Here is a 19,259-nt window from a genome sequence, read left to right on the forward strand (position 1 = left end):
AAGGTCTATGAACACGACAGCCACGCAGAGAGGCGGGCCTGGGAGAATTATACACAATGTAGAGATCGTCGAGGTCTAGGTTCTTGCAGGTGTCGAGGAAGAGGGAGAACAAAGGAGGGCTAGAGGGTGTAGATCCGGCGAGTCGATGTAATCGGACGACAGGGCAGGTGCCAAGCCCTGTTTTGGGGGAGGGGGGTGGGGAGGTAGCGTCGGTAGGTAGACTGACTGACTGGCCGGCCTGCATGCACCGGGCTACTGTTACGATAGATAGAGAGGAGCGCGTGCAAGTACTCCGTACCTACCTAGGTACCCAGGTAGCCCCCCAGCTCAGCCGTGCAGCCCGTGGCAGGTGCCCACCACACACGAGATGCCCCCCACAGGTCGTTGTTGCTGCTGCTGCAGCGGCCTGAGCGTGGCCGTGGTCACACAGGCGGGAAGAGACGGTCTAGACTACCTGGGTATAGGACGACGACTGGGACATGGAAGGGCGGTGGTTCAAGTGGCGGGTGCCTGACTCTCGAGTCTCGACAGTGCACGAGCTGTGGCTGATAAGCCGGGCGTTTTGGGGGGTGGGTGAGGGGTGGGTGTTTTAGGTGACTTTTCTCACCACTGATTCAACTGCTGCTCTTGGGTTACATTTTCAGCCGTCTTTGCATGGGCCACGGGATGTCCAGGATCATGGGTGGGTGGTCCAAGGGCCCAGGACTCGTGAGCATTTTGTGCCTCCAGCATCCAGCTACTGTGTATGTCCCCTGGGGCCTTTGACAAAATGCTTCGTCCTGCGCCATGCTAAGGTATAGATAGATAAAGGGCGGGCGGCGACTTGCTGGTGGTTGCGTTCGATGACGGCGACAAGGGCGCTCGATTAGAGGTGCACATCTCAAATGACGTTTCCGGTCGCATAGGAAAAGCGTCCCACCATCCCACCACCTCCACCACTCCACATCCACAGCCAGCCCGGCCTGGCCACTCGCCGTTGCCCTCTTGGGGTCAGAGGACTGGCCCGTGGCAAGCTCCTAAGCTTTACAAGCGCAGCCGGCAGACGAGTCAACGACCGCCACACACTGCAGCATGGCAACACAGAGCTGAACCCTAAAAAAAAAAAAGGAAGGGGGGAAAAACGAAGGGGAAAAAAACGAGAGCAGTCAGCCAAGGCTTGGAGCTTCAGGTAAGTACATGCCTAGGTACTCCGTAGTGCAGGTATCTACACAATCACGGGGTACGGAGTAGTCTATCTGCTGTAAAACATAAAACAACAGGCGTGCTTGGGTGTCGACTCCCGGTAGTGGGGCACTCGTCGTTTTAGCTCCAACATGTCTCACCTGTCACGGTCATCATTGCTCGATCCGGGGGCGTCCTTCGAAACTCATCCGCCTACAAGGCCGGAGGCCCAGAGGCCCCAGCACCTCGGGAGCTCCCATGAGTGAACCCCTGGCCGATATCCCCGATGACACCCCAAGCAAGGCAGTTATTCATCCTCTCAGCCTCTCCAGAAGTCGGAACAAGCACCCAGAGGGACCGTGGGACACCGACCCATCAGTTTTCTGCCCAAAAACTGACAATCGAGTCTGAAGCAGTAATTAATGGCCTTGGCCGAGGCAGGCGGGTGCTGTCCAGCGGCGGTGCCTACTGTGTGTGCAACTACGTACGGTCTAGGGTAGGGGGTGTGCAGCCTCTAATTGGCTCAAACTGCCCTCCACGCGCCTGCATCGCGACTTCCACCACAGCATCAACACGCAGCAAGAAGCTGCCGAGCACCCAAGCTTGCCCTCGAAAAAGGCAACACGACTCTTCTGGATTCCCCATACCTGCCATGAAGTCCTCTTCATGGCGTTTGACACTCCACAATAAGTCTCGTGGCTCTCTACCCGGAGCAAGACACAGATGACCGAGCTCCACCATGTCTCGATTTCTCATGCCCTCGGACGTCGGCCTCCTGGTCCTTGTCGAACTGTACACGGAAGGGGCCGTTCCTGGCCGCGGAATCATCCCTATCCTGTCCTTCCTGGCTTCACACACCGGCACCGACGTGGACAGAGACCCGCCAGGTCCTCAGGGCCTCTGGCGAAAGGCTCAGGATGACATCGATCTCGTCAAGTCCATCAAGACCTTCGAGTCGCTTCTTCTCCCCTTCTCCGCTGCCGTCGGCCTGCCTGGCCGCCGACTCTGGGATCTCTTCCTCTCCAAACTATGGGCCATCAACTCGTTGGACGCTTTACATGATTTCTTTGACAGGCGAGCATCCCTCCTCGCTACCAAAAAAGATATACAGCACATGATCGATCCCGAGCCAGCCGCCCAAACGAGTAGAATACCCTTGTTGGCCAATTCTCCCTTGGCCTTGTTCGTTCGGCGGGCACAGCTGGAATTCAACAGGCTGCAGTTCTCAGATGCGTCGGGCCTGTGGAAAGACCTGATCGTCTACCGGCAACCAACAGCCTCGGCTTGGGCGAGACGCAATCCGTCCTCAGGTGCTGCCCGGTTTGACAAGGTCCTCGAAATCTGCAGCCAAGACTGGGGGGATGGCGCCGCCTCGATCGGGGCTATTGCGTACGGAGATCTGACCTCTTCTGACATAGCAGTCAGCGCTCACTGCTTGGATCGCTTGATCGAGTTCCAAGTGGCTCAAATGCAAAGTAAGTACGTGCCTTACCATGTTCTTGAGCAGACACCTGACGCGGCTGCCGCTAGAATATGGTCTTCGAGTCCCTCGGAAAATACAGAGACAATTCTCTGGTCTCCTGGACTCGAGCCGCACAAACCCCAAACTTGGCCATTATCTCAGGTGAGACCACCTACTGGCGCAGCAATTTGCCAGAAGCCATTTTGACCAGAGCTAGATTCCTTGAGGCTTGGAAATCAGGGGACTACCCCACATCTTTTGACTACCTGCATCGGTATTTCGACTATACCATGCAGAACAGTGACAGAGAGCACTACCATTATGCATTGTTGAATCTCGCCGTGCTCCAAGCAGACTTTGGCTGCTATAAGGATGCTGTATCTACCATGCTGGAGACGATTGCGACCGCCCGAGAGAAACGAGACCAGAACTGTCTCAACTTCTCCCTCAACTTCTTCTACAACTTTGGTCTGGCGCATCCAGGCCTGGTGGAAGATCTGGAGTCGACCAGCATGAGTGCCACTGGAAGAGAGACCCTCGCATTTCTTCGCGTGAAAGCAAAAGAAACGGGCATGTGGTCGACCTGGAGTTCTGCATTGCTGAGCGAGGCCAAGCAGGGTCTGCTGAGTGGCGATAGCATTGCCACTGCCCTCGAGAACATCGCACGCAGCTCGCATCTCCTGGTCGAACGGAATCTTGTCAACATGATGGGCACCCACGTCTCACTGAACATTGCCCTCTGGGACAGGGTCGGTGTCGCCTTCCTCTCCAAGATGATGTGTGAGACCTTTCTCCGCTGCCATGCGCCAAATGTCATGCTTGATGATACATTGAAGATCACATGTCGGCTAGCAAGCCTCCTGGCAACCAAGGGCAAGTATAACGAGGGAATGCAGTTGCTCGAGAATATCGATGAGGACTCCCTGCGGACGTGGAGAGCGAAGAAATATTGGCAGAACTTGCGCGCGCTGGTGAGGCTGCGCAGAGACCTCCACCGCAATGACCTAGATGGAGTTGAATACCTCCTCTCGCAGATTATGCAGTCCAAACCCGACGATCTTGAGTCCGACCTCACGTTCGTCGTCGACTCGCTACACTACGAGCTGCTCGTGCGACGTGGCGACCTTCAGTCGGCCTTTGCCAAGGTCGAGCAGCTCATCTCCGACAGCCACTCCCAAGACAAAGACGTCAGCATCCGCACACGCCTGCTCCTCATGAAAGCGCTGCTGTTCCAAAAGGCGGGGCGTCCCCAGCGCGGCTTCTCCGTGGCTATGCGCGCTGCCAAACTTGCGTGGCAGGCGCGGCTTATGAACCTTCTGTGGCAATCCATTGGTACTCTAGCAGAGGTGCTTATTTCGCTTAATGAGTTCGAGGCCGCAGAGAGGCTCCTCTTGGTAGTCATACCGCGGTGTCTCGAATGCGACGGGTCCTATATGGCTGCGACCATGTATTCCAGCCTCGCAGATGCTTATGTCGGCGCCGCGGGCAAGATGGCGCCGACAACTGGCGTTGGTCGTGGGCCGTCCAAGAGGAGGACAGAATACCTCAGCAAGGCCATGGGAGCTCTGAGACGAGCGTTTGACTTTTTTGCGGCCGTTGAGGATCTACAGAAAAAGCTTGAGGTGACGGCTAAGATGTCGACGATCATGAGGATAAGAGGCGACCTGAGGGTTTCGAATGACCTGGCAGCCAAATACCTCGAGCTCAGGAGCGAGCGGATGAAGACATGACGTCCGAATTGTCGTAGAGGGAGCCACATGCTTCATCGTCAGTCGCCGGCATCCAATCAATCCTTGGAATGGCGAACGGGCCCTATATGCATCCATCGCAGCAATATCAGCTCTTCCTCCATACGCATGCATCAGATGACGGGCTGCGCGGACCGGGGCGAAGCAATGCAGTGTCATCCCAATCCATGTGTCCTCATTCGACGGGTAGTAATTAGAGATCACATAGGCGAGCGAAACTGCAAGCTTCCAGCGAGCAGGCTGCCGTTGATACATATGACGTGACCGAATAGAACTGAAGACGCATGAACATCACATTTGTAAATTTGAAGATCGATTGCTGTGACTCTAGGAAACATGTACAGGTCGATTTGTCTGCGACGGTTCTCCGGCGCTCTATCTAACCACGCCAGACTTGGCGAGCTCTTCCATAATCTGACACAGACTCGTCCCCAGATTAGGTGGTCTTGTCCTTGTTGTGGTAGTTGACCGAGTCGTTCCAGCTGCGGGCAGCGTTAGCGGACTGCAAGCCAGACAGGCGCCTATCTAGATGCCCATGCGCAGGGCAAAACTCACAAGAGGGTCTTGTCGCCGTCTCCCCAGGGAAAGTTCTTGGTTCGGATGTTCTGGTAGGGGTACTCGGTGCGCTCCTCCAGAGGGGGCAAGTGAGACCAGTGCTCCCAGTGCTCCGACCACAGCCAGTAGGCGTTGGCGCCGGCAAGGGCGAGCCCAGGGATGCAGGCGCTGTGGTTGGACTTGATTAGCACTTCGTGTTCATAGAGTTGGGCGCAGCTGCCGCTGCCGCCGCCGTCCGTCTTGCCATGGCCCCCCTTCCGTTGGCCCGACCCGGCCGCTGCCGAGTCTCATCCATGCTGTTCGCTTGATGCTGGGCCGGGTTCCTGATTCTCCTGCAGCAGCAGCCTATCTGCCCGCGCACTGCGCAGTGGACTCCCAAGCTCGGGTTCAAGGCAGCACAATCGGCACAGTTCGGTGACGGGGAATGGGGTCGGGATCACGAGGGTGATGTCATACTAGATAGAGATCTTCTTCCAGAGCTCTACACGAAGGTTATGTCAGTCTAGCTATCCGTTCACCAGCCAATTGGCCTTCCATGGACCTCGTCCAGATCCCGAGAGGGCTCACCAGTGGTGCCGGCGGCGTGGTGCTTGACGGCCTCGCGCTCCTTGATGAAGGCGTTCTCGCCGGCCTTGGGGGCGGGCGAGCTCATGAAGCGGCGCTGGACGGCGGGGGAGCGCAGGAAGCGCGGCGCGGAGCGCAGGATCTGTCGCTGCGGGAACATTTTCGGTGGTTCGGGGCTCGACGATGGCGTGGGAGTGGAGAGGCTCAATTGCTTCGGTGGCTGGTATGTCGCTGCAGAAGGGGGATTCGGACGGTTGAGGTTTGAATCAGACCACTGACGATTGGAAGACGGGGTTTGCTTATGTCAGCGGCCTCCCGGCCGGCTCCTGTCTGGCTGGCCTCGGGCTCTAGCGCGACAGCGTGTGGGCCGAGACTCCCGCTCCTGCTGTAAGTGGCGAACGCGACGCGGTAGCTGGGCTGGCGCATTGAAGCATGCTGGGGGATATCGAGGGCCGAAGTCGCAAAAGTCCAAGCATCGGAGTGATAATTGTGTAGTGCCTTATTGTTCCCTTCTGCCCTGCTGCCCTGCTGCAGCTCTCTGTCTGCTCTACCTTGGGAATGTTTGCATTTCACCCCGAGAACTGCAAACCCTCGCACGGCGAGACAACAGGAGACTGAGGCTAGCGTCTGCGCACTCCCGGTCCGTCGACGCGACAGCTTGGGAGAGCCGCAAAGATGGGTCTGCGAATTACTACTTGGAACGGTGAGCTCCGAACCATGTCTTCCCGCGTTGGTCCTGGGCCCGTGACTGACCGGCGGTGCAGTGAACGGCATCAGGTATGCCAGGGCTGAGTTGGGCTACAGGACGCCCACCAGCTGTCTGCCTAGGACATCCCGAGAGTCATGCAGAATCGTCGGTCATGTGCTTATACTCGTTCTTTCAGGAACCCGTTCGGGTATGCGCCGTGGAATCAAAAGCGGTCTTTCCAGGCAAGCGCTCCATCCTTGATCACAGCGAGGATGATGAATGCTGACAGCCCCTAGGCCATGTTCGACATCCTGGAGGCGGACATCGTCATCATGCAAGAGGCCAAGATCCAGCGGAAGGATTTGACGGATGACATGGTACTGGTGTCCGGCTGGGACGTCTTCTTCAGCTTGCCAAAGGACAAGAAAGGCAGGTGCTTTCAGTTCGGCCCTCTTGTTGCAGGTGGCCCTCTCTAACCTTCCCTCAGGCTACTCGGGAGTTGCAATATACACGAGGAACTCAAAGTGTTGTCCCATCCGAGCCGAGGAGGGTCTGACCGGAGTGCTCTGCCCCCCAAAGTCAACAACCATGTTTCGAGACCTTCCAACTGAGCAGCAGATCGGCGGCTACCCTCGCGAGGACCAACTAATTGGGCCGGTCGATGAGGTGATGCTCGACTCCGAGGGGCGATGCGTGCTCCTCGAGTTCCCGGCCTTTGTACTCATCGGTGTCTACGTGCCTGCGACCAGGGACGACACCAGAACTGATTTTCGTATGGGCTTCATGAGTGCCCTCGACGCGAGGATACGCAACCTTGTTGCGATGGGCAAGCGGGTCGTCCTCGCGGGTGATCTCAATATCATACGTACAGACATCGACACCGCTGGTTGCGCAGAGCACCTGCGGAAGGAAGGCATGACGTTCGAGGATTTTCTCTCATCGCCGTCACGGCGCTTTTTCAACCAGCTCATCTTTGAGGGTCAAGTCATCGGAGACAGGGACGAGGGACGAGAGAATCCCGTAATGTGGGATACCACACGCTGCTTCCACCCAAGCCGACAAGGAATGTTCACCTGCTGGGAGACCAAGAAGAATGCACGACCTGGCAACTTTGGCAGCCGAATCGACTACATTCTATGTACAGCTGGCATGAAGGATTGGTTCGAGGACGCCAACATTCAAGAAGGTCTCCTGGGATCCGACCACTGTCCTGTCTACGCGACCATGGCCGACTGCGTCAGGATGGGAGGCGAGGATGTCCACATCCTGGACATCATGAACCCCAAAGGCATGTACAAAGATGGCGAACGACTCAGGGACTGGGACGCCAAGGACCTGCTACCACAATCTGCCAAGCTCCTAAATGAGTTCGACCGCCGCCGAAGCATCAAGGATATGTTCACCAAGAAGCTCTCTCTACCCACCGTGAAACAAAGCTCGACGATTCCTACTAGCACAGAGTCCGCAGACGTCTGCGATGAGCTACCCAGTACGCAGACCTCCAACGTTCCACCCTCGCCGTCCCCTGCCGCCACGCCCAACCGGCCTGCAGCCTCGTCGACGGCGGAATCGAAGTCCCCAAGCAAGATCACATCCCACGCGACTCTCCCCAAGCGTAGCTCATCGGGAACATCAAGTCGGCCCCAGAAGAAAGCGAGGCCGGGGCCGGGAAAAGACACAGGCAAACCCGGTCCGGCGCAAAGCAGCCTGATGGGCTTCTTCAAACCCAAGACCCCTGTGCCGAAGGCCACTGCTGAGGAGCCGACTGAGCAAGAGAATGCATCGTGTGCTTCGAGTACTAAGCCACAGACGGATGGTGCTGTCGCCCTCGACGAGGAGGCAGAGGGGCTTGCGAACGAGGCAGAGGCAGACAGCAAGAGGGTGTTTGACCCTGTAGAGTCTAAAGAGTCGTGGTCAAAGCTACTGGGGAAGAAGAAGGTCGCGCCGCTATGCGAGCACGGCGAGCCTTGCATCAGCTATGTCGTGAAGAAGGCTGGGATCAATTGTGGCCGCACGTTCTACATGTGCTCACGGCCGCTGGGCCCGTCCGGGCAGAAGGAGAAGAATAGCCAGTGGCGATGTGCCACGTTCATCTGGGCACGCAGCTCAGATTCAAAGGAGGGAGCCGCATCGCAGTACAGCAGCAGCAGCAGCAGTGGCGGTCACAGTGGCGTAGCTTAGGGCACACACAATCAGCCGCACGCGACTCACAATTGCACACACAAAATTACTTTGGTGGTCTAAACCCCCCCTTTTTGGTGATTTGGTACAGTGCTATCTGGATCATGACGACTAGGTAGCCGAGCTGGTGGAAACCCAAGCTTGAATCCGTGTCAAAGGACGCCCAATTGAAGAGGCGTACTGAACTATTTGCTGGTAATTAAGGGGGTATGTCGTCCTTTTCCATGGTGACCTCCTTTCCGACGCCCTCACCAACGCCGTACTCAAATCCATGCATTAGTGGAGCTTCCACCCCCTTCCAGTGTCGATGAAAGAAATCAAAACTGCATGCTCGACGGATGAGACATGCCAAACTTTTGGGGTGATGATGAGCGGGGAAAGTGCTTGCTCCGTATCCATGGTGAAATCCTTTCCAAAACCTTTGCCAAGGCCGTACTCGAATTCCATGCATTAGTGGAGTTTCCATGCGCTTCCGATGTCAATGAAAAACAAAACGGCATGCTCTAGCAACGAGACATGCGAAAAATGAAAAACCTTTGAGTGACGATGAGACCGGGGGCGTTGCTCTGCCCATGGTGAAAGTCCGTTCTGACGCCCTCACCGACGCCGTTCTCCAGGCTCCACGCAAAGTAAAGATCCATCCCGCCCCGTCCAATCCTTTCGTCTCTCGATTGTACTAGGTGATGGTGGTCGTGTGTCTCTGTCGTTTCAGGTTTCCCTGGTTGAAGATGCCGCCTCCCTCATTTAAGAGCAATAGCGCCCCAGGACGTACGCTCGCTCACTTAAGAGCAAGGTACAAACCGTACTCTGAGTCGAACACCCCTGGTACTAAGTGAACCTTCCTGACACCTTTCCAGGTGAAGACGCGGTGCTGCTGCGCATCTTCGTCCGCCGCTCGTCGTTGTGTACCAATTGCGGGTTATGGATCAAGACCTTTCTCTTGTCAGTCTTCCCTTTGAATCTTGCGCCTCCTATGCGGGCATATTCTGAACGCACTGCTGAGACCCTGTAAAATGATGAACGCGGGTGAAAGAAACTGCAAGTATGTCGTATGTGTTGAGCGGATCATCTCCCACTCGTCGTTCCGTAGTCGCTTGCCTCTCAATCTGTTGAGGCAGCAATACTCACGGGAACAGTATGGCGCAGGGCTTACTTCCTTGCAGGCCTGTAGACATAATCAGGGTACTGAGTCTTGTGATCCTCAGCTGCTTGCCGGGCCATCTCCTGGTAGAAGCCCTTCTCCTCCGCGGACAATGCCTTCCACTGACGAGCTGCCTCGGTGGAGACTTCACCAGTGGAAATATTGGGGTTCGCCTCGCGCAGCTGCTTCGATTTGTCTCTTCGAAAAAGGATCCACGAATTGGGAGGACGAGGAATCTTTTCAGCGCCCCGAGGACTGCCACTTGCAGCGGGTTCTCCTTCATCAGGATCCATGTCATCGGAGTTTGGCTCAGTGACTTCCTCTGCTTTGTCATCACCCTTCACCTGCTCCTTTGCTGCAGCAGGGGCAGCGTAATTATCGGCTGTCATCCAGTCAAGATCGATAATGTGGTCGTATCGACCAGGTCTGTCGGCAAACTCCTGCTTGCTGATAAGAGGTGCGATGATGAAGTAGCGTATCGCCTTGTCGAAGAAGATGGTGCAGGGCTCTCCACGAATGAAAACAACCCTGGGAAGCCTTGATCAGATTTGCAGTTTAGAGCACTTCAAAATGGCTTACTGGTATCTTGGACCGAAGTGCGATACAATGGCATCCTGTCCAACGCATTCGTGCAGGTAGGTGGCCATCTTTCCTAGACCGTCGCGGACGAAGACGAGTCTAGGCCTCATGTCAGCCATTGTGAATGCTGGCGTTTAATTTGGTGTATGAATCGGTCTTATGGAAGATGAGGACGACTTGGACAGGAGGTAGGCTGACGAGATCGCCAGTAGAAAATTTGAAAAACGGATTGAAAGATGGAGGTATTGAAAGGTGGAGAGGTGGAACTGGGTAGGTAGACGTGCAAAAGTGCGGAAATTTGCGGAAAGAGATGAGTCCAGAAGGCTACAAGAGCGATCAGGCAGGTGTAAACATTGGACAGTGAAAACGTTCGAATTAAGTCCACTGCAGGCTTGTAAGGTGGGACTCTGGGCTGTTTTAAGGCTCTGATGTTGGAAGACTCAAGACCCGGGTGTCGTTCTGTACCAGCGACAGTTCAGAAATGACTCAATTGCTTTTACAACTGCGCATGCAACTACTGTAATCAATGGGCAGGTTTGAATTCGGAGCCCCTGTGACTATCATATCTCGAGTGATTCAGAACCTGAGCATGGCTTCAATCTTTTTGCTCAGCCAAATCTACTTTCCCTCTTTCTGTTAGTCTCAGTCATTCAACTTGATGGCCTGCGACCGTGATCTGATCTTCAAGGTGCTTCCATATGCTCGATCTTCCTGTCCATCTCCACCCATTTGCCATGGTCCACTGTGGGAACGTGGTGCTGCACACCGGTCGCCTCAACCTTCATTGCGCGGTTGAAATCCTCCGGCTTGAACTTTCCCGTTCCACTTCCAAAATTGACTTGTCTCTCTGTAGTTCCTGGCTTCACCCACACATACGGCTCAGTTGCGTTCTCGACCGTCTCGGAGTGATCCAATTGGTTCTGACAAGATTTAGTCAAGGATCTCACGTAGAGCAAATCAGCTTCTCAAACATACCACAATTGAGAACATGTCGTAGTCCTCTCCAGTCGAAGCTGCCAATCGCATTCCGAGCAACTGTTGAGAGTATTAGCATCGACATGATATCTGAGGTAAGGTGCACAACCTTCTGCTGGAACTGATTCTCCGCCTCCTCTTCCTCGGTTCGGGTAGGAATGAGACCCCTGGCCCTGAGGTTGCTCTCGGCGTGGTCGTATTTTCTCGTGTAATAGCGAATGATGTTGATCAGAGACTCAGGCAGGTAAAAAGTGTTCAGCTCCCGTGGGTGAGGCTTGGTGGGGGAAAAGTATGGGCCGTTGAACCGCAGAAACTTGCAATATTGACTTGGCATTCGAATGTCTGGGTCGTACCTCCAATTGATCGGTTCGAGCTCGCCGCTGTAGTAGTTCTGCTCCAACACTGGGACAGGTTTTCCGTCGATGTATTTCCGAGGCTCCTGTTCCTCAGGATTAGGAGCACCGGCAGGCTAGATCAATATCAATAAGAGGAGCAAGCAATGTGAGCATTCAAGAGGGAGGCTCGTACACCGTAGGGCAGTTTACCTGGACCGGGAGGTCGAATCCTTCCAGCAGGGTTGGCCATAGCCGCAGCCCACACGAGGCCACAAGTCATGTCTCGCTGCCTTGAGATGCTGGCTTCAAGAGAAGATCTGGCAGAATCGGCCAGTCCGATACCGTTTTTAAGGTGGTGGTCCAGCCACAGACCCATCCTTCTTGCGTACTCATCCACAAAGTCTGCAGCGTAGCGAATGTCGTCCACAAGACGCTCCAGATGAGGATGGATGGCAACGAATCGCAGCTTCTCTCTGTCGCAGACGTCGAAAAGTTCGTCGGTCAAGTCTAAAAGCGCTTTCTCCTGTTCATTGAGCTGGTCCAGCAGTCGGCCAACCCTCAGGAGACGCTGATCCCTCTGAATTTCTCCTCTCTGGAGGAGAATCTGGGAGAAGTACTTGTTACCTGCCATTCGCAAGTTCATCTCGTTGCGATACGCCTTGGCAGCCTCCCTGCTAGCGTCGACGACGACGCCATCTTTGAGGTAGACTTTCGTATGGTTCTCGATGTTCATCTTGGCCATGTAGCACTGCTTGAGGGCGGTGACCTGTCGTGAATTGTAGATTGGCAAAAGAAGATCTTCACTTTTTGTGGCAGGAATTGGACTTGAGAGCTGCAGCATGCAGGCGTAGAAGATTGATGGTGGTTGCCAGGGCAGAGTGGTTTAATGGGTGTTTGTTTAGCGGGGCCGTGACTGGCAGCTGTGGGGAGCTTAGGAGCGGACAATAGCAAGCAAAAATTGGACAATACCTTCAAAATTCATCTGAACTTCCAATTGGGCAATCCGCAAATGTTGTGGTTGGTATTGTGATTTAGTATTGTGATTGGCTGCGTTTTCGATGCCGTTTCTCACTTTGTGTCATCTCGCAAGTACTTAAACCCTCCCCCCCCCTTCTGAACTTTCCTTTCTCTCTCTCCAAACCTTTTCCAGCTCAACCTTCCCCCCATCCCACAACATTGATCTTGAAGAACCTGCCTTTTAACCTTTCACAAGATCCCTCTCCACCAATCTCAATCACAATTCTAGTTCTGCAGAGACTCTCACCATCTGACTACCTACCCGCGGCGATCAACAGCCTCTCGCCATGAATGCCGCTGCGAGAGCTCTCCTTGGCGGACAGGCCAAGGTCCGCTCTATTCTCGAGGAGAGACGCAGGATCAAGGATGGCAGAGTGGAGAAGAAGTCTACCTCTACAAGCAAGGACACCAATTCTCTCAGTCCGATGGTCAAGAAGAAGAAGTCCGTTAATGGCTACATGTTTTTTCGCTGTCGGTCTCCCCAAATCAATGCTCTAGAAGTTTTCTTTCACTGACCGTCAATTAGTGACCATGCAGCACGTCTTCCATGAATACCCCCAAGCCGACCGAAGCCCATTCATTCGAGAAATGTGGGAGAAGGAGCCCCACAAGCCGATCTGGACCTTGATCGCAAAGGTTTGGACTCACATTCGAGACTACAGTGGAGGATTCGATTCTACCATTCAGTTCGCCGTTGCCGCCATTGAGGAGACTGGTTTGACCCAGCCTGACCTCTGGCTCAGCACCTACAACATGGCCCTGGTCAGAGACAACACTGGATCGGTCACCCTGCAGCAGAACCGCGCGCCAACTGCGATTCCTGAGCCCCGACAGCTCACAGATGTTGAGCTTCTGTTCGGTGTCATCAAACGCGGCCTTCCAGTCAAGAATCCCGTGGATCTCTTGGACAAATTGGTGAAGAGCCAGAGACACTACATGACTGTCACTGACAGAAATGTGCCTTTTGGAGAGGTCGACCTCAACTTCAACGATGCGATCAACAATGTCCCCGTCCAAGTTGGCTCCTGGTTCAGTCAGGTAGATATGACTCACAACTTTTTCGAGAGAGGTGTTGGCATTGTCGAAACCTCAGTCCTAGGCAGTCTGCGCATTGATGACAGTCTACTCAGCATGACCGGAGATCACACAGTTGGCGGATTCGAGTTCGACACCACCACCGATCACCTTCTTGACCCCCTCATTGACACTCTTGATACCAACGCGGTGGCGAACACCTCTCAGGTGCTCGACATGGGACTCCCTGCTCATTGGGATGCATTCAATGAACAAGTCACTGAAGAGGATCACATGATCGGTGAGTGTGTTCAGCCTTTCTCGATATAACTTTCTAACAAAATCTCGCAGACAATGAGCCAGAGGACCCAGAGGACTACCCACTCAACGTCGACTTCCTCGATGCAAACAACTATTGGAACCTCTAGTGAACAGACAAGCTTCCTGAAGATCGCGCAGTGATGGACACACAAGAGCGTTTGGAGTCGCCTGCGGCCGATCACACCGGGTGTCGACGATGGCAGTCTTGGACAGTGGACGTTCGGTAAGGCAGCTTGCCATCAAGACGTGGAACATCCAACCTGCCTTGGGCCGTTCAGTCACAACAGTCAATTACAAAAAAAAAAAAAAAAAGGGAGAGCGAGAGAGGGGGAGAAGGGCAATTGGTACAAGGACGTCTACGTGGTCCATACCCAGTGGAGGATTTGGGAGGCGGCAGTGTAGGACACCAAAACGAGACCCAGGTCACAGAACAGGAGGGTCCGCACAGAATTGAAAGTAGCCGCAGAAAAGTGCACATTCTTCTTGGTACATAGCAATGGAGTCACAGCTCGAGCATCACCAGCTCGCAGCTTGGACCGTATGGAATTCAATTGACTCACAGTTATGAAATGAGCGCATCCCCCTCTTGCTTGGTGACCGGCGCCACACTCCCTCCCTTGGTAGCCCCTCCTCAACAAGCACACGTGTCCCGGGGGCCACTGGCCAAAAGCAGCACACACAACAAAAGTACATCTCTCGCGTGAGCAGCCACAATTGCAGCAACAAAGGATGGTGTGTAGTCAAAACCGGCCGGGCGCCAAGATGCATGAGCGTCGATCTTGGCCCGAGATTTAGCCTGACAGGCCGGGGTGCAGCAGAGCCGCACTGCGGGACTGTGTGGGGACCAGTGCGACGCTATGTGGCTCCGCAGCCCAGGATCGACGGCCCCCGCAAACTCTAAAACCATCCCGAACTGCCTGATTCCTGTGCCTGGCGTGGTGGACACGGAGGCAACGAGTGGCACATGGGCGGGTGCGTGCACAGCTGGAGAGGCAGGACATTGGATTGGGACTTGTGTGGGTTTTGCCCCGCCCCTGAGCCCTGTTGGTGATTTTGGCCCAGGCCTGGCGGAGCTCCCCTCCTCACCTTGGTGGGCGAGCTCCTTGAGCTGGGGCGGGGGTCGTCCAGCCTGTCACAGCCTGCACCCCGGCAGAAGGTCGCACAGGGGGGCGTCAGCACAGCAACCCTTGATGCACCCACCCTTCCGACGCCACAGTCAACGAAGCTAGCTAGCCCTCTGGGAACGGCCCCCGTGCCATTTGCTTTGCTTGCCGGTTTGAGCAGTCACGGGAGCTGCTCGTATATCAGACCAGACCGGCGCTGACACCTTTGACCAGTAGCCGCCGTTCGTTCCGCTCCCGCCCGCCCGTCCCCTTGTTTTAGCCCGTGCCACTCCTGGCCTGCTCGCTAGCTTCATGCATCCGGAATGGGCCCCGCTTGCGCTCGACGCCTAAGACGTCCTCCAAGGGCATGTTCCTGTCAACTGGCCAGCTGGTGACCCATCATTAACGCACGTGCAATGCAATGTGATGCCTCAATCATTCATTCTAATTTATCTTGGATGCAACCTGGCCTTGACGGCGGGAATACTCATGGCTCGGCTGTGCGCCGATCTCAACTTCCGGCTTGGACAAAGCCCCCCTGCCCTGTCCCTTAGCCCCCCTTGCCCGTACCTTATTCCTCCTGGTATGAGATCTTGCGCATCTCTCCCAGCCGGTGTCGGGCAGCTGACAGAGAGTTCTCGAGCTGTAGGATCTCGACCTGTGAGGATAGACACGTCAGTAAGATCCTTGCTTAACCTGCTACCCAAAAGACAAGAGGGAAAAGAGAAGAAGGAAAACGGAAAAAGACGAGGAACGAGGGAACCAAAGCTTACCTGCTGCTCCATCTCCCGCACCTTGAACTCGTGGGCCCCCAGCTTGCTGTAGTCAACCTGCTCATCCTCGCCCTGGCGGTCCTTGATCATGGCCTGCACCTGTCGTACCAGGCTGCGGCACGCCGCTCCCACAGCTTTGCTGGCCTCCTCCAAGCTCTCCTGGGACTTGCTCATGAACCCAGCCTTGACACGCGATGCAGCCACTAGCTGCGCCGTCGAAGCTGCCACATCGTTGGACGCCACGATCAGCTGCTCTGGGCTGTTGCGTCCCGAGATAACGCCGTCAGCCGTCTCGATCAGCCGGTTGGTCGATGTGGCCACGGCCTTGGCAGCCGAGATGAGTCCCTCCGTCCACCGGTTGTTCTTTTTGTAGAAAGCCGTCCGCGAGGATGAGCCACGTCCAGCCTGCACAATCTCCTCCTGCGTTGCGGTCGCCGCCTTGATCAAGCGCGTGATGGCGTCCGTGATCGCCAGCGCAGCATCCAGGATGGAATCGTGCACCTTGAGTTCATATGACGAGTAGCCATCACGAGGCTTGTTCTTCAGCTTCGTCAGCCGGGCAGCCGCCGCGGCGATCGCGTCGGCGGCCTTGCTCAGTTCCGACTCGACGAGGTCGCCAAGATCACCCTTGTTCGCAAGCTTGCCGAACCCGGGAGCAAACGTCTCGACCAGTTTGTTCAGCTTCTGCAGGTTCATCTGGACATCGTTGTTGTTATTGATCACAACATCGGTCTTCTGGATAGGGTCCATGCCCTCCAGTCGGAAGCTCTGCAAGCCACGGAAGAACTTGACCGTCGACAATGCAGACTGACGTGCACCATTTATCAACGACTCGCCCTTCTTCTCATCCGTGGCCAGGCGGGTGAGACCCTTTGTGTTGTTGCACACATCGGCGATTGAGCTGGCGTACACGTTGATCGCCTTGATCAGATCGCCGTAGGCAGCATTAGGTCCATCGGCAATGAAGTTGTTGAACGCCGTCGCGAACTCCATGGCGCTCGAGGATGACTTCTCGATCTGAGAAAGCACGTACGACGGTGACGCGTTCTGGTTGCCTGCCTGCATGGTGGAGTCCAGCTCGTATGTCGCGTCATCCACGCGAGCGACACCGGATTGGAGCACCGAGTCGATGATCTCGTTGATCTTGTCCAGGTTGGCCATGATGAGGGCATCTAACTGCCCATCGAGGACCTGGTCTGTATCTCCCTGGTTCTGCTTGAGCTCGTTGAGTTCGACCAGTGCCTGGTCCATGCCAGCCTTGTAGACCTCAAGCTCCTCCTCCTTGTCGCGCAGCAGCAGCTCCAGGTCCGAGCTGCCATTTCGAGCACTGGCTTGTGCCTCCTCAAGAGCACGGTTCTTGAGCCGCAGCGCCTCTTCGAGGTCCGCCATCTCTCGATTGTACTTGGCCAGCATTGTAGAGAGCTCATTGCCCTTGCTCCGCTCGAGGTTGTCCGCGCGGTCATGCGCCATGCGGAGTTCTCGCTTCAGCTTCTCGAGCTCGTCCTTGTTCGACCCCGTGAGTCGGTCCTTCTCGTGTAGCGCCCGGTCTCTCTCACGGATCATGTCTGCCAGCTCCAGGTTCTTGGTCTTGATCTCGCGCTCCAGCTTCTCGCGTCGGTCAATGGCTTCCTGAGCCGATGCTGCCTTCAGCTGTACAGACTTGAACTTCTGCAGAAGGTCAAGATGTTCATGTCGCAGCTGCGAGTACAGCTTCGCCAGCGCCTCGTATTTCGTACGCCATGTATTCACCTGCTCCTGCAGAGCGCGAATCTGGTCGTCCTTGCTCGAAATTTGCTGCCCGTAGTTGTTCTGTAACTGCTGCAACTCTCCCTCAAGAGACTTGACCCGCTGGTCATACTGCTGCAGCATCAGCTGGTCCTGTTCGTACTGAGCCCTTGCCCTCAAGTTCTCCTGCTCCAGCTCTGCAAGGCGTCCCTGCGTAAAAGACTGTGCCTGCTGGGCCATCAGAGCCTCTTGTTGCATGCGCTGTTGCTCAGCCAGTCGTCGCTGCTGCTCTTCGAAGTCGCGCTGTGCCTGCAGCGCGGCCTGCTGCTGGGCTTGCTGTTGCGAGAGCTGCTGGGCCTCCAGAACCCGCTGCTGTTCCTCGTATTCTCTGTTTTGACGTTCCAACTCGTTCTTCCAGAACTCTGAGATTTCGTCCGGCTCTTCGTTCTTGGGCTGCCGCGGGGGTGTTGGTGCTCGCTCTATCTCCTGCTTTGGCCTTGCAGGCAGCTTTGGCGCATTCTCGTCCTCAGCAAGCAGGTTTGGAGGGTCCTGAGGCAGCTTTGGGATTGTGATCAGGCTCGTGAGGTACCGAAGGTTTGAGCATTCATAGTAGAATTTGACCAAGCGATAATGCTGGGCGTCGTAGCGGGAGCGAAGCGGCTCCAACACTTCGACGTCGCCAGTCATCGAGTGCATGGCTCTCAGCATGCTAGTGAGAAACTTGTAGATTCCATAGCTTTCTGCCACCAGCGGCACCAGGGCTGATATCCTGCACTCGTTGCTGCCCACGTTGCGGAAATGGGAGAAGATCAGCTTCTGGAACTGATCTATCTTATCTTGAAGAGTCGCGAGGTCTGAGATTGTCTCATAGCCCTCGTTCGGATCCGTGGTCGACTTCAAGCTCAGGTACTCCTCGTACTCGAAAGTTCCGTTGAACTCGGGATGCTGCTGGTGAAACGAGAGCTTTGCGAGCAGGAAGTATACATATTCTTTGATAAGAGCACCGTATCCACGCATGCCCTCTCCGCCCATACCCCTGTTGAGGCTTTCGATCCAGCCTCGATTGGCCAGAGCTTCTCTGATTACGTTTGGGTGGCCTTCTTGGATGACCTTGTGGACCATAATCAGGGCTTTAAAGGTTTGGACCTCATCGGCAAGGATCGGCTGTCTGCACAAGTATGTCAGCGCATTTTCCCCGGACAAGTGCAATCGCCACATATCATCCGCGGCCGCGGTCATGAATTCCGCTCTTCCGACATGCTGTATCATCCGACTCGGAAGGCCAACCATCTCTTCACTGTGGCTTCCTGCATCTTGTAATCAGCGCACCACGCTGTGAGGGCCATGAAGCGCTGGAGCCTCGCCTGCCTTTTGCGCACTTTGCATACTACGCCTTCGTCCGATCCGCGTATACGTTCTTTGTCGTGGGAGTTCTTCCTCGTAGTATCGATTGTATTTGTCTCGTCGTCTCTCGGGTAAACAGGAGGTATACGTACACTTTCAACCCCGCCCAGAACGATTGTCCACTACCGTCCGTCAGCAACACATCCTGTAACAGCCATGAGAACAGCTTCTTGCCTTTTATGGTCCCATGTTGCAATTATGACACTGCGTACGTGTTTTCTCTTCGGAGCCGTTTCGTCTGGGTTGGTTGCCTTCTTGATGTTGATGGCGAGTTCTTGCTCCCCCCTTTCGCGCGGTCAATCTGGTGTTCTTCAAAAATCTGCGTATCATTTCAGCTTACTTGACGTGGTCGAAAGTGCGCGATGCCATTCTCGCGGCTTGGAGGAATAATATTAGGAGAGGTCGAGGTGGTGAGGAGGAGTTGGTGAGCTTAAGTCCGTGGTGTTGCGTCAGCGCTGATGCACAGTAGATGGAGGGACGGTTATGTAATCCGCCAGGCAGCTACCCCTGGCT

General features: G+C 55.3%; 7 protein-coding genes across 7 annotated transcripts; 3 read left to right on the forward strand and 4 right to left on the reverse strand.

The window, feature by feature from the left end:
* The first annotated feature begins 1,339 nt into the window (after positions 1-1,339).
* KVR01_003133 (anaphase promoting complex subunit 5) lies at positions 1,340-4,667 on the forward strand. Its single transcript, XM_044785131.1, has 3 exons — positions 1,340-2,636; positions 2,692-2,785; positions 2,841-4,667. Exons 1-3 carry the CDS (start codon positions 1,901-1,903, stop codon positions 4,351-4,353), a joined length of 2,343 nt encoding a protein of 780 aa, XP_044648148.1. The 5' UTR covers positions 1,340-1,900; the 3' UTR covers positions 4,354-4,667.
* Positions 4,668-5,739, reverse strand: KVR01_002665 (cytochrome c oxidase subunit VIa). The gene is made up of 4 exons (XM_044782969.1): positions 5,494-5,739; positions 5,383-5,407; positions 4,927-5,094; positions 4,668-4,853 (listed from the first exon to the last, which is right to left on the reverse strand). Exons 1-4 carry the CDS (start codon positions 5,648-5,650, stop codon positions 4,808-4,810), a joined length of 396 nt encoding a protein of 131 aa, XP_044647680.1. The 5' UTR covers positions 5,651-5,739; the 3' UTR covers positions 4,668-4,807.
* A 145-nt stretch (positions 5,740-5,884) lies between these two features.
* KVR01_002537 (DNA-(apurinic or apyrimidinic site) lyase APN2) lies at positions 5,885-8,641 on the forward strand. Its single transcript, XM_044793940.1, has 4 exons — positions 5,885-6,193; positions 6,255-6,420; positions 6,475-6,607; positions 6,666-8,641. Exons 2-4 carry the CDS (start codon positions 6,334-6,336, stop codon positions 8,357-8,359), a joined length of 1,914 nt encoding a protein of 637 aa, XP_044647552.1. The 5' UTR covers positions 5,885-6,193; positions 6,255-6,333; the 3' UTR covers positions 8,360-8,641.
* Positions 8,642-9,508: 867 nt separating this feature from the next.
* KVR01_002519 (uncharacterized protein) lies at positions 9,509-10,198 on the reverse strand (the record flags this gene model as incomplete). Its single annotated transcript, XM_044781418.1, has 2 exons — positions 9,509-10,028; positions 10,080-10,198. The coding sequence occupies 2 exons, from the start codon at positions 10,196-10,198 to the stop codon at positions 9,509-9,511; spliced, it is 639 nt and encodes a 212-aa protein (XP_044647534.1).
* A 564-nt stretch (positions 10,199-10,762) lies between these two features.
* KVR01_002716 (uncharacterized protein) lies at positions 10,763-12,122 on the reverse strand (the record flags this gene model as incomplete). The annotated part of the gene is made up of 4 exons (XM_044787207.1): positions 10,763-10,999; positions 11,055-11,114; positions 11,161-11,523; positions 11,847-12,122. The coding sequence occupies 4 exons, from the start codon at positions 12,120-12,122 to the stop codon at positions 10,763-10,765; spliced, it is 936 nt and encodes a 311-aa protein (XP_044647731.1).
* A 571-nt stretch (positions 12,123-12,693) lies between these two features.
* KVR01_003766 (uncharacterized protein) lies at positions 12,694-13,848 on the forward strand (the record flags this gene model as incomplete). Its single annotated transcript, XM_044783124.1, has 3 exons — positions 12,694-12,877; positions 12,933-13,721; positions 13,772-13,848. 3 exons carry the CDS (start codon positions 12,694-12,696, stop codon positions 13,846-13,848), a joined length of 1,050 nt encoding a protein of 349 aa, XP_044648781.1.
* A 1,011-nt stretch (positions 13,849-14,859) lies between these two features.
* KVR01_003392 (uncharacterized protein) lies at positions 14,860-19,181 on the reverse strand. The gene is made up of 5 exons (XM_044792221.1): positions 19,087-19,181; positions 18,921-19,031; positions 18,839-18,868; positions 15,618-18,510; positions 14,860-15,502 (listed from the first exon to the last, which is right to left on the reverse strand). The coding sequence occupies exons 1-5, from the start codon at positions 19,113-19,115 to the stop codon at positions 15,416-15,418; spliced, it is 3,150 nt and encodes a 1,049-aa protein (XP_044648407.1). The 5' UTR covers positions 19,116-19,181; the 3' UTR covers positions 14,860-15,415.
* Between the last annotated feature and the right edge of the window lie 78 nt (positions 19,182-19,259).

The sequence above is a fragment of the Diaporthe batatas genome (assembly GCF_019321695.1).
Source record: "Diaporthe batatas strain CRI 302-4 chromosome Unknown Contig00003, whole genome shotgun sequence".
Classification (NCBI taxonomy): domain Eukaryota; kingdom Fungi; phylum Ascomycota; class Sordariomycetes; order Diaporthales; family Diaporthaceae; genus Diaporthe; species Diaporthe batatas.